The 12,999-nt window shown below is 31.2% G+C and overlaps 1 protein-coding gene across 1 annotated transcript; it reads right to left on the reverse strand.

Annotated features, from left to right (window-relative positions):
- Positions 1-4,219: 4,219 nt before the first annotated feature.
- LOC140047673 (uncharacterized) lies at positions 4,220-10,709 on the reverse strand. The gene is made up of 3 exons (XM_072092710.1): positions 9,329-10,709; positions 4,429-4,479; positions 4,220-4,245 (listed from the first exon to the last, which is right to left on the reverse strand). The coding sequence occupies exon 1, from the start codon at positions 10,707-10,709 to the stop codon at positions 9,531-9,533; it is 1,179 nt and encodes a 392-aa protein (XP_071948811.1). The 3' UTR covers positions 4,220-4,245; positions 4,429-4,479; positions 9,329-9,530.
- Positions 10,710-12,999: the final 2,290 nt, after the last annotated feature.

Raw genomic sequence — 12,999 nt, forward strand, 5'->3', positions numbered from 1 at the left:
TACGTCAGAGTGATATTATGCACTTTCTATGCATTCATTATTGCCAGCGATCTAACTTACTACTAAACAATAGCTATAGGTACGCACTTGGCTGGCGGTATCCCTTTGTACGAATCGTTCAACGTTGGGTCGTGATATCATATCAAAATGTGTACTGTAGTTAGTTTCCAGGCGAAGTTTACCGACGGTTACGTCGTGTACTGTGTCGACGTACGCTACACTACAGCAAAAAAAAATATGTTCACCAATTTTTTAATTTACAAGTAACCTTCTGTACCGTGGGGCACCTAAAATAAATATTTCATCCATTACTAAACAAAAAAACATGCCATTTTCGCTTAGCCAACATCTTATTATAGCTAAGTTATTACATTTTCAATGTCCTGTATGTCATGAATACAAATACAAAAAATACAAAATTTCCCCGACTGAAAAAGGTCTACGCTTGCGTTTTTTAAGCCTCTGGGCCTGATGTTTCCAAAGTATAAAATGCAATTTTTTGAAGACCTGCAGCTCTAGTTTTAAACATTTTCTTAGCTCAGCCCCAACAATAAAGCTGGTCATATTTCGAAGTACAAGAAGTGCATTTTCCGGGACCTAACATCTCTATTTTTCAAACATTTCTTAGCTCAGTCACAACCATGATAGGGACTTATATATTTTGTTTCATGTTTTGAAGTATAATAAGTCCAATTTCCAGGACCTCCAACTCTATTTTTCTAAATTTTCTTTGAACTTTTATTTTTTAAATTGAAAAATATGGATTGAAACAGTAATCGCGCATCGTTTTTTTGCACGCAGTATTTTATTTATGCATTATAAAAAATGGAAAAAATGGCTACCCTAAATCTGAATAAAATGACCTCAAATGACGCTAGAACGCGTTGCTTCCGGGGGCTTCGCCCCCTGGACCCCCACCGGGGGGCCCTTGGCGGCCCCCTGGCCCCCAGCCTTGTGATCCTCGCTTCGCTCGCATAGCCCCCCCTCGTCGGGGAATGTAGCCCCCGCGTCGGGAAGATCCTGGCGCCACATCTGTTAAAATCACGGCATATTCAACGACCTGGTTTAAACGATCGTTTAAAAATTGGCGGTCCGGCTCGATTACATTATATTTAGTGATTTGAAAAAAACAAAACACCTCTTTTGTCATGATGTCATCGCGATGTGTTTATGAGAATCATCGACGGGAAAGCAAATAAAACAACAAGGGTCATGAAATGCTGCAGCATTGTTAATATTTTAATAGTAATACGTTTTAATAAAATTTAGCCCTAACGGGATAATTTTCATAGGCATACAGTCCTAGCCTTTGTTTTTATTGTACTTAATAAATGGGCGCGTAGTATAGTAGCACTGACCATGTGGCTTCATCAACATTGATCGTCTGAGGTACCGCTACTCTACAATACGGGAGTGACGATCACAAAGGATGCCGACCTGCTTAGTGGAACGCGACCAAGCTCACCACGTGGCTTTTATCAACTTGCTCCTTTTACACTTAACTGTGAATGATCGTTGGTAACGCTAGAGATTGATAGTACACAAAGGATGTCGACGTACATGCTTGGTGGAATGCGATCAAGCTGACGATGTGCTCCGACGTACTATTTTCACTATGAAAATGTGCAAACCATCGGTGATTGATGACCGTCGAAACGATACGTGTTTTTAAAATCTATTTAATTTTTTAAAAAAATATGCCCCCGCTAGATCCGCCACTGGAACCATACCCTCGAAATTTTTTTCTCTATAGGCCTACCAGCAAACAATTTTACGTTTTGGTAACGTTATAATTACGTTATTTTTTGGTTATAAAAACGTTTTCTAATAACGTTGTACGAACGCAAAAATGTCGACCTTTTTATACGACTTTATAACGTCCAAAATAACGTTCAAAATAACGTGTTTATAACGTTTTTTGAACGTCCTCAATAATGTTCATAAATAACGTGTTAAATACGTATTTATAACTTCTACAATAACGTTGCACGAACGAGAAAATGTCGACCTTTTTATACGACTTTTTAACGTCCAAAATAACGTGTTTATAACGTTTTTTGAACGTCCTCAATAATGTTCAGAAATAACGTGTTAAATACGTATTTATAACTTCTACAATAACGTTGCACGAACGAGAAAATGTCGACCTTTTTATACGACTTTATAACGTCCAAAATAACATTCAAAATAACGTGTTTATAACGTCTTTTGAACGTCATCAATAATGTTCATAAATAACGTATTCAAAACGTATATACAAGTTCTGCAATAACGTTGATAAAAAACGTGTCCTAAACGTTTTTTTAACGTTTTATGTAATGTTTGTAAATGACGTGTTTGCAACATGTTTTTAACGTCCAAAATAACATTCATACATAACGTATGCAACGCGTTTTTATAACGTCCTAAAAATGTTCACAATTAACGTGTTAGGAACGTGCCTTCTACGTTTGTAAATGACGTATTTGCTACGTGTTTTTAACGTTCTCAATGTTTTTAAATAACGTATGTAAGGCGTAATTATGACTTTCGCACATACGAACTAGTAACGTTCATTATAACGTACCAGATACATTTTCAAATCGTAGTTTGATAATGTTACATCATAAACTTTTTACCACTGACGACGTATTTATAACGTCCATATTTGACGTCCTGAAAATGTAATACTAGTTATATACAACGATTTGGCTAACGTTACCACATATTATATATAGTGTTCTGCAGATATACGCGTTACATAGCTCGTTATTTGTTAAAACATGTAGTTAGTACTGTATAAGACATATAAAAACAAGCAATTTAAAATGAAATATTGTTTTTGATTTATTCTATTATCTGATTAAAAAAAGACATACAGTATTGCAAATAGCTTAAGAGGTAGGAACTTGATTATTATTAGAGAGCTTTCGCTATTTTTGATCAGGAACGAGAACCAGCAGTAATTACCCGTTCTCGATGATACGGAGATCGATAATGAGAAACATTGTTCCTAAACGAGAATGAGCAAATTTGCCTATAAGTCGTCCTCCTCTCTGCTGTCTGGCACATTCCGTTCCTGAAAAGATAACAAATTGTAAAACTAGGTAAATAAAATTATCTCTTAGCAGCAAGTCTTTAAAAAAAAAATTTAAGTGTTACTAGTTTACAAAATTAAATTATTGTCATTCTAATCGAATTTTCCCCACGTTTAAATTATAAATGATTTTGGCTATTGACTATTTGGTGTTTTTTATGTGGTGGTTGCACATTCCCTATTAAATTTACATTACAGTATGTAGTTGTTATGTTTATTTCGTATTGGATAGTGTTGTTGGGTCTAAATACCAAGCCCTATCAGTATAGTACCAGACGTTAGTTGTAATTTACTTTATTCCAACATTTGTATCCCGTAACTTTACATTAATTATTCGTTTGAGTGCGATTGTACGAATGTGTTTTATTGCTTTATATACCACTTGGTGAAACTGAACAATAATGACTAGTATATTTTAGTTTGTAAACTATTTAGTCTTTAAACTGATGCAGACTATAGTAAACTTCATCATTACAATATGAGTGATACGTAAAAGCATGGAGGAATAAGTTATTTCGCCATGGTAAAAAATAAATAAATGATAAATCAAATTAAATTTATTCTTACCTTGTATCTTGAGCCACCTGGTCTGTTGGGAGCATGCTTCAGTGTTTCAGCAATCTCTATCTCACATTGCTTCAATATTTTGTGGGTGAGCTCGCATACACGATTCTAAAGATGAACAATTTGAATGAGAGTTATTAGTCACAATGTACACATTTAAAACTTTAAAATTCGGTATTAGCAGTAAACATTAATGCCATTATGACATAAATTGTTGTTAGTAAATAAACGACTTATAATTTAGAAAGTTCAGTACTTTTACATTATGCGCGCGCCGAACACATAAGTACTAATGTGCATGAGCACATTTGGTTTTAAGCGTCTAGTATTATTTGTCTTATTTGACCTCCTTTCACACTTCTTTGTTTTTTTTTAAAGTACAAGTATCCCTATATATTTTTTTCAAATTAGTTTGATTACCTTATTGTTTATTACTATGATACCTGTTATCATTGTTTCACATAACTTGTGTGTGAAAAAAATTGAATAAAAGAAAAGAAAAGAAAGAAAACTTGAACTTCAAATACAACTTGTTAACGGCTACTTAAAAAAGTCCTACAGAGAAGCGACCGATGTTTCCGTTATTTCTTCTATCTTGTCATTTGCTACGATAATAAAAAAAAAATATTTCAATAGGCATAGTCTGTGAGAATATACCTGTTATATAACTTGCCAAAAAACAAAGTATAAATATTAGCAACTACTACTGTATACTTGACAACATTATTTCGCAAGTACTGTAATAATGAAGGTAACTCAATGTTTAAAATAGAGCAACTATGACTTACTATGTATTGTTACCGACTCTTGAGCCATGCTGTCATCACTTTCACTATCATCTATAATTAAATTAAAAATAACACATTATTAATTTAACATAAGTCTTTGTTTAAATTGATTTTCTTTTAAACGCTTAACTTAATTACTTTTTGGTTCCATTTTTTTCAAAAGTATTCCCAAGATGAGAAAGAGAAAACATTGACAGTATGGGTTTTGCTAAACCCCGCAAACCTCCCAAAAAACATAGCAAACCCCACCGAACTAACATAAAAGTGATTGAATCATGTACTGTACGACCCACTGGGTATATCCATGTAAAAAAAAAAAATTAAATTTCTACTGTTTTTTCTCTTTCGTGGGGGTCACCCACATTTATTCATTCCTTTTACAAATATATATTACATAACATACATACATTTTTATAAAATAAAGAACAATAAAATGCAATATAACAGCTAAAAAGGCACTATATCTATACATGTACATAAAATCGATGGAGTAAAAGTATGCTTTAAAAACGTACATTTTATGTTTATTGCAAGTTATAGTAAAAGTACAACTATTTATCATTTAAATTTACTTTATATTAAGAAATGTATTAAAAAGTAGCTGTTTCTTTTATTATATCTTAAATCAGTACTCACAATTTGTTTCTTTATTTCTTTTGACCTTATATTACATCCGTTACAAATAATTATATACACACATACACACATTAATATACCTATTTACATTTACGAATCAGTTTAATATAGGTATTATAAACACATTATATGCTACTTTTTATGTTTTGGCCTTGTATAACATTTGTTTCACTCCACTATTTCTATTCCTTTAAAGTTCTTTTCTTACTATGTTGGCCCTTTACATTTACCAGTTTGTTTACTTATATGCTTGACCGTGTGTTTCAGTCTATGTTTTACCCTAATACATTTATTTCTATCATGTATTAGTTTTAGTATAAGTCTAGGTGTTAGTTTTACACTACAGCTTGTACTAGTTTTATATTTTTCTTATTTTATGAATTCTAATAATTTAATTTTAACATCATTCCATTTTATAACTGCTTTATACTGATTACATGCGTATTCATTTTCTATAAGATTTTTTAATTCAAACTTAAACATATTCAAGATACTTTTTGATTCGTTACCCATCATGTTATCTAATAAACTAAGCCTTATGCGGGATTTGTATATACAAAACGTAAAGATAGATGTTAGCTCATTTACAAGTTTATCTTTGGAACCAGTAACTATATCAAACCAATGTATTGGCGTTTCATTGGGAAAACATTCAACAATAAGATTATTGAATTTCCTCCAAACTGGCTTAATCACTTTACACTTAAGTAACATATGTTCTTCGTTTTCTATCACATTCTTACATCTATCGCAAATATTAGTTTTAGACAATTTCCAAATATGTAATCTTTTATTACAAACAAGTATGCGATGTAAAAGTTTAAAATTGAATTGCGCAACTTTTACCATATGTTTCATATCTTTGACTTTATTATTCCATATTTTGTTCCATACCATAGTCTTATTTAAAAACTCTGCTTCCCATTTTACTTGGGAGATTGGCACTGTCTTTAGTTCAAATATAAACTTATCATAAAAACCTGTTTTAACATTTTTTGATTTGAATAATTCATTTTTAATATCAACATTAACTTGTTCTTTCTCTAATCTATGTCGTGCCAATACTTCCTTCCATTCAATAGGAATAGCATTCATGAGCTTGAAGTATTCTATTATCCCATTATGCTTTACTAATAACGTGGGAATTAAATCTCTAAGACTTACAATTGTGTTATTGACCAAAATGTCACCAATTGTTTTATAGCCCGACTTTAACCAATCTTTGAAGTATAAAGACTTTCCGTCTGACAGTATATGTTTATTTTCCCACAAGGTTTGAGATTTAATTTCCTGTACATTTTGAGGATCTAACATTTCAATATTATTTATTTTCACAATTGCATTAATCATATTTAAATAAAATTCAGGCATAATTTGTAATTGTTTATGCTCTTCAAAATTAAGCCTACTTATCTCTAATGTACATTCTATAGGGTACATGTAATATTTTGGAATACATTTCCACTTGCCTGGGTCTGGGCTAAGTAGTCTCTTAACCCAGTTTAGCTTTAACGAGTTCACAACTACATAAAAATCAATCATATTAACCCCTCCTTCTTCTATTTTATTTATAAGTGTTTTCCTCTTAATCTTTTCTTTTTTATTTCCCCATAGGAATCTATACAGTAACTTCTCTACCATTGGAAATACATGTTTTGGTACATTGATAATACTAGCATTGTATATTAATTTTGAAATTGCTAGACTTTTAATTATTATCATTTTTCCAAAGAAGGTAAGGTGTCGTTTTTCCCATAGCCTTAAAGTATGTTCTAACTCCATAATTTTATCATCCCAGTTTTTTTTTTCACAAACACCTTTTTTATAGCCTACATAAATTCCGAGGAATTTCACTGGCTCTTTCGTCCAAGTGATACCACAAGGGGTTGCTAGGTTATTCTGAATTGATCCAATCCAGATTCCTTTACATTTTCCTTTATTTAGCTTCAACCCTGAAATATTACAAAATGCATTGATTTCAGTGAAAAAATATTTTAAACTATTTTCACCTGATGTAAAAATCACAGTGTCATCAGCGAGCTGAGCTATTTTCACCATATTATCAATATTTTTATTCTCAGGTAATTCAATTCCCTTACACAATGAATTATTCTTTATATTTATTGCCATTACCTCGACTACAACTGTAAACAATAGTGCAGACAACGGGCAACCTTGACGTACTCCACATTCCATATTAAAACTGTTTGAAACCCATCCGTTATTTTTAACCATACATCTAGTGCCTGTGTATATTACATTTATCCAATGTACAAAAGATAAACCAAAACCAAACTTTCTTAGAACATTTAACATTAGCTTTCTATCTATTGAGTCGAATGCCTTAGCAAAGTCAAGAAAAATCATGGCTCCTGGTATTTGCTTTTCTTTCGTATAAGACAACACATCTTCAACTAGTCTAATATTTTCTCCTCCAAATCTCTCATTAATATATCCTTTTTGATCATTACTGATAATAGACCCTAATACTTTTTTTAGTCTGTTTGAAAGAGCATGTGCCATTATTTTGTAATCTACATTTAGCAATGTAATTGGTCTCCAGTTTTCGAGACACTCTCTCTTTCCACTCTTAAATAAAAGATTTATTACACCTAACCTCTGTGAGTTACTTAAACTCTTATTGTTGTAACTGTAATTTAAAGAATTACACAAAATATCTTTTAGATATTCCCAAAAATGACGATAGAATTCGACACTTAGTCCATCGGAACCCGGACTTTTATTCAACTTCATGTTAGATATTGCTTTTGTTAGTTCTCCTTCTGTTAATATTCCCTCACATTCTATTTTATCTTTTTCTGATAGTTTTTTAACTGTAGTATTTCGTAAATATTTATTTATTTCATTTTCTGTTAGAATTTTATTTGAATACAGATGTTCATAGAATCTAATTTGTTCCTCTAGTATCTCGTGAACATCCGTAGTATGTTTTCCATTCCTTTTTAAGAGCATGGTAATATGTTTTCTTTTTGCATTGTTTTTCTCCAATCCTAAAAAAAAAATGTTATTTTTTTCTCCCTTTTCAAACCATTTAACCCTTGATCTGACTATGGCGCCTTTTGCTTCACAATGATAAATCTTATCTAAGTCATTAGTTTTATTTTTTAATTTTTCTTCTATATTTTGATCGTATGCGATATTAAGCTTGTTCGTTAATACATTGACTTCCTTAGTTAGGTTTAGCTTATTAACATTCATCTCTTTTTTTTTACTTGCACAGAATTTAGCTGAAAATTCTTTTATTTTTATTTTAAGTAGTTCCCACAGCAAGTCTGGAGTAAGATTAATTTCATTTTTTTTTACATTTTCAATAATTCTTTTTATTTTTATGTTGTATTCTTCATCTTTAAGAATACTACAGTTAATTTTCCATATTCCTGGACCAGCTTTTTGTTGATTATTTAATATTTTTAATGAGATAGCCTGATGATCAGAACATATTGATGGTCTAATGTCGGTAGACATCACATCACCATTTTTATAAAGGGCACTTGAGATGCACCACAGATCCAACCTCCTGTACGTGCTTTTTCGTCTCCAAGTAAATTGGGTTTTTGTTTTGTGATATTGTCTCCATATATCTATTAATTTATTTTTTGTCATGCAATTCTTTAACACAGATGGTGACTTGTCGTATTGATTTACACTATTTTTTTGATCTAATTTTCTTTCTAAAATGCAATTCATATCACCTCCAATTATTGTATATTCTTCTTTTTTAAAACACATCAATTCAATCTTTTTTTCTAATTTTTTGAAGAAGTTTGCTCTTTCTTTGTAATTATTAGGTGCATATACATTAATAAAATTAAACACCTTCTCATTATATCTTACTTTAAGAATAAGCATTCTACCTTCTTCGTCTGTATATTTACATTCAATATCACTTTGATCAAATCCTGGCTTAAAAAATATTGATACACCTCTACTATTAGTTGTACCAAAACTATGAAACATGGCCCCATTCCACAACAAATTGTTACATCTTATAGATTTCTGATCAAAGTGTGTTTCTTGGAGGAATGCAACATTAAATTTTTGATCTTCCAGCCATTTAAATATTTTTTTCTTCTTATAATTTTCTCTAATCCCTCTAACATTTAGCGATATTAGATGTAGGTAGTCATTTTTTTTGTTGTTTTTCATAATTATTTTTGTTCGTTTTTTTTTTGTTTTTGTTTTTTCTAATTCAATAATTATATCAAATTTACAGTTGAAGCAAGAACAACGTAATTTAACTTACTGAATCAGATTTTCTATCTTTCTTTTCAACATTTTTCTCTCCACTTTCAGTAAGCTTTTTCTTTTTGCTAGATGCAAACTGGTCTCTAGCAACTATTGCTTTGGTATTAGAGGCATCCGTTGTGCTAGTAGTTGCGAAATCTGTAATTGGTCTCATACCCATGTTTATACTACTTGCTCTCTCACCAGCTTTATTTGTCTGCTCAACATTGCTTGCTTTTTTTTTTATCTCGTTTTCTTTGCTTCTTCTTTTCATTCTTTTGGTCTTGTGGTTGCATTTTTTCATTATCTTTCTGATTTATTGTTTTCACTCTGTCTATGGCTTCCTTCATTATTTGCTGTACCTTTTCATCTAATTCTATAGATTCGGGCTTATTTGTTGGCATAACTGGTTTGTTAAGCAGTTCTTCTAGAACTACTATGACGTTGCTTGTTGCTTCATCTTGTTTATTCTCTTCTTCAATGATGTCTAATATCTTTTCTTCCTCTTCTTCATCTTCCTCTTCTATGTCTACTTTCTCTTCCTCTTCTACATTCATTAATGTTTCCTCTTCTATATCTACTTCCACTTGCACTTCCTCTCCCATTCCTACCTCTATTTCTTTTACTTCGTGCGGGTATTCTTCCTCATTGTCAATCCACTTAGTGATATTTGTTGCAAGCTTTGGTAATGTATTTGTCGAGTTTATAACTAATTTGTGTGGTAGGCCTACATATTTATCACCTTTACAGTTTTTGGCAAAGTGGCCTGACATATTGCATTTGTGACATATTATACTGTCCATCTTTTTCGGGCATTCATTAATTTTATGTCCAGTTAGACCGCATTCGAAACATGTAATTTCGAATTTCTGGTCTTTGTGAAAGAGCCTAGCACTGAAGTTATTCACTTTAATGAATCTTGGCAAGCTTCCTTTGAAGCGCTCTACAAAGATGGCACGATCACCGTTCAGAAAACGGGATAGTTTTCCCTGTATTCTGAATTTAATAAGTTGTATCTCTCCAATAATCTTACATCCTAATTTTTTTAAGGCGTTAGTTATCTCCTCATTTCTGACTGACAGAGGTATGTCTTTCACTAAAACTCTTATCAAGTTCTCATCTGCGTTGATGTATGGGTTTAAGTCATATACAGTCACTTGCTTTCCTTTTATGCTGAGTCCAGAAGTTATTACTTTGACTCTTTCTCCGTGATCATTTATATAGATCCTCCATAAGTTTTTCACTTTTTGAGTACCAATTAGGTTGTCACAATTGATTACGTCTGTCAAAGCAAAATATATGTCTTCTTCTTTTATATAATCTTCGTTTTTGTTCCGAATGTCGTCGTCTTTGACAAATACCGGCTTAACCCGTGTATTAGGTTGTGTTACTGTCTCCATCGCAACAAGCGGTTTCAAGGACAAAGAAGAATTACTAGAGCGTGAAGCGTGCGTACACAAGTAAAGCTAGGCTCTAATCCTTTGTTGCTATAGGTTGCTAGTGTAAACAATTGTCTCACCAATCAATCACTTCTTTTCACCGGTATTTTGTGGCTCTTTGATCAATCTGTTATTGAACACGGGGCTACGTAGATTTACACCTCAAAGTACGATCATAGGTTTCTAAATAACACGATTTAGACAGAAGTATACTCTTAAGAGACAACAGCTTACTTTTTTAAGTTTCTAATATCGAACCTGAATCCAAAGTATTGTAAAAAACTGAATATTAATCGTAGGTTTTTTAAATTTCTACTGTTAACTACTTATTTTGGGGGTAAAAAGAGAAAACAAAATATTAAATTGTTGTAAAAATACTTTTAACTGAAATGTTTAAATTAATATTTAAATTAAACAAATTGAAATCTTATTTAAATGGAGAAATACATTTGATTGTTTAATTAAGGAAATGCATGGAAGAGTTGGCAAGTAAGCGTCTTTTTTATTTTTAAATATTCATCTACAAAAGGGAGTCCGGACTCATTTTAAACTGAATAAATCATATAACATAAAAATGACATAATGTTTTAGCACAAAAAAACCAGTAAATTGTCAGCATGTTAAGTTAGTACTGTAGCATATTTAAAACAACAAACAAGTGCAATTTTGTGAATGATAAATAAAAATAACTCACCGAAAATGTGTCTATATAATAGAAGTTGATGATGATTTGGTTTTGAGTTATTTTAGGCTATTTATGCAGTCTTCTAAAATCTGTATAAAAATGTTGATAGAGTCATAGTTACCTTTTCAAATTAGTAAAGGTCTTGAGTTATTTCATATTTCAAGAATGTTTTTAATGATGAATTTATCGGGTGCCGAATTAATCTAGCCAAAGCCAGATATATAAAGAGTTACGACATTGGATTATAGTCACGTGATATGTAGATCAATTTTATGTCAAACTTGTCTCCGTTAATGCATGTAAAGTATAGGAGCAAGAAAATACTTAAAACTTTTTCTTATATTTAAAAAATGTAATTGCACATTTTACGTTGAAATATCGATGTGCACAGCGTACAGAAGTACTTGCGGCAAAGAATATTGCGCGCGCGTGCGCTAGTACATTATAAAGTTCGATTGATTGATTTTGGAACGAAACATCCCGTAACTACGTCCTATTAATAACAATTATGTAATATTTTCAATTCATGCTTTGATGACTTAAAAAAATAATAAAGTGTCGTGGATATATTTGTTAATGTATTGAATAGGGTATGAACAATATTAAAATAAAGGCAAATTATTACAAATATACTTATTGTTATTATAGACCCAATATATATATGTTACCAAATTAATACCATTAATAAAATTAATTACTAAAATAAAAATGGAATATAAGCGTTATTTCATAGACAAAAAAATCTAAAAATAATGCATGAACTACAGGAAAATGCTCTATATATGGCTCTGATACAAAATAGACGGGCGCGCCCTCAGCGTGCGAATTCTTTGACACAAAAATGGCTTCTAATTTTCAATGTCGTAACTCTTTATATATATATGGCTCTGGTCAAAGCTAGTCATTAAGGTCGTGCTAACAGTGAACAATTTACGTGGTTTAGAAACTACTGTACTATTCATTTAGCAAAAAAACATATGCATGTTATATTTAATGGATCTCACTCCATCATCATGACTATTTATAACTATTAAGTTAATTTACAACTTTATAACATTAGTAAGTAATGATATAAACGAAACCTAGTCTATAGGCCCATCCTTTGTAAATACTAAATAGTTTAATAAGTACGGTAATTAAACGTCAAATGTGATCACTGTAAAACTGTAACAGTTTATAACCAGGTCTAGGCTAGGCCTAGTAGTAAGCCTAATTAGATTTGGTTTTCTAAAAAGGTAGTATAAATGTAACATCGCAAAATTGTATTATTTATTGATAATGTATTCCAAACAATAAATAAACCATGTTATGTTAAATAAATATTCACGGATTTTTTAATATCTAGTAACATAGAGATATTATAATATCTATTATCTATTATTATTATTATTATATCTCTATGCTAGTAATTACATAAGCAACCTACATTACATTGTTTTCTGTAGGAAAAGATACAAAGCATCGTCGATTAACCAAAAATTAAAAAGCCTCAATATATAACGATTAGTGAAACAATAACTCACCGCAAATATATTGGCTTGATAGAAGTTGTTAAGAAATTGTTTT

Source organism: Antedon mediterranea, chromosome 4 (assembly GCF_964355755.1).
Source record: "Antedon mediterranea chromosome 4, ecAntMedi1.1, whole genome shotgun sequence".
NCBI lineage: Eukaryota > Metazoa > Echinodermata > Crinoidea > Comatulida > Antedonidae > Antedon > Antedon mediterranea.

What these genes read in the sequence shown, in the direction of transcription:
- LOC140047673 (XM_072092710.1), bottom strand. Translation starts at nt 10,709, where the DNA reads ATGGAGACAGTAACACAACCTAATACACGGGTTAAGCCGGTATTTGTC.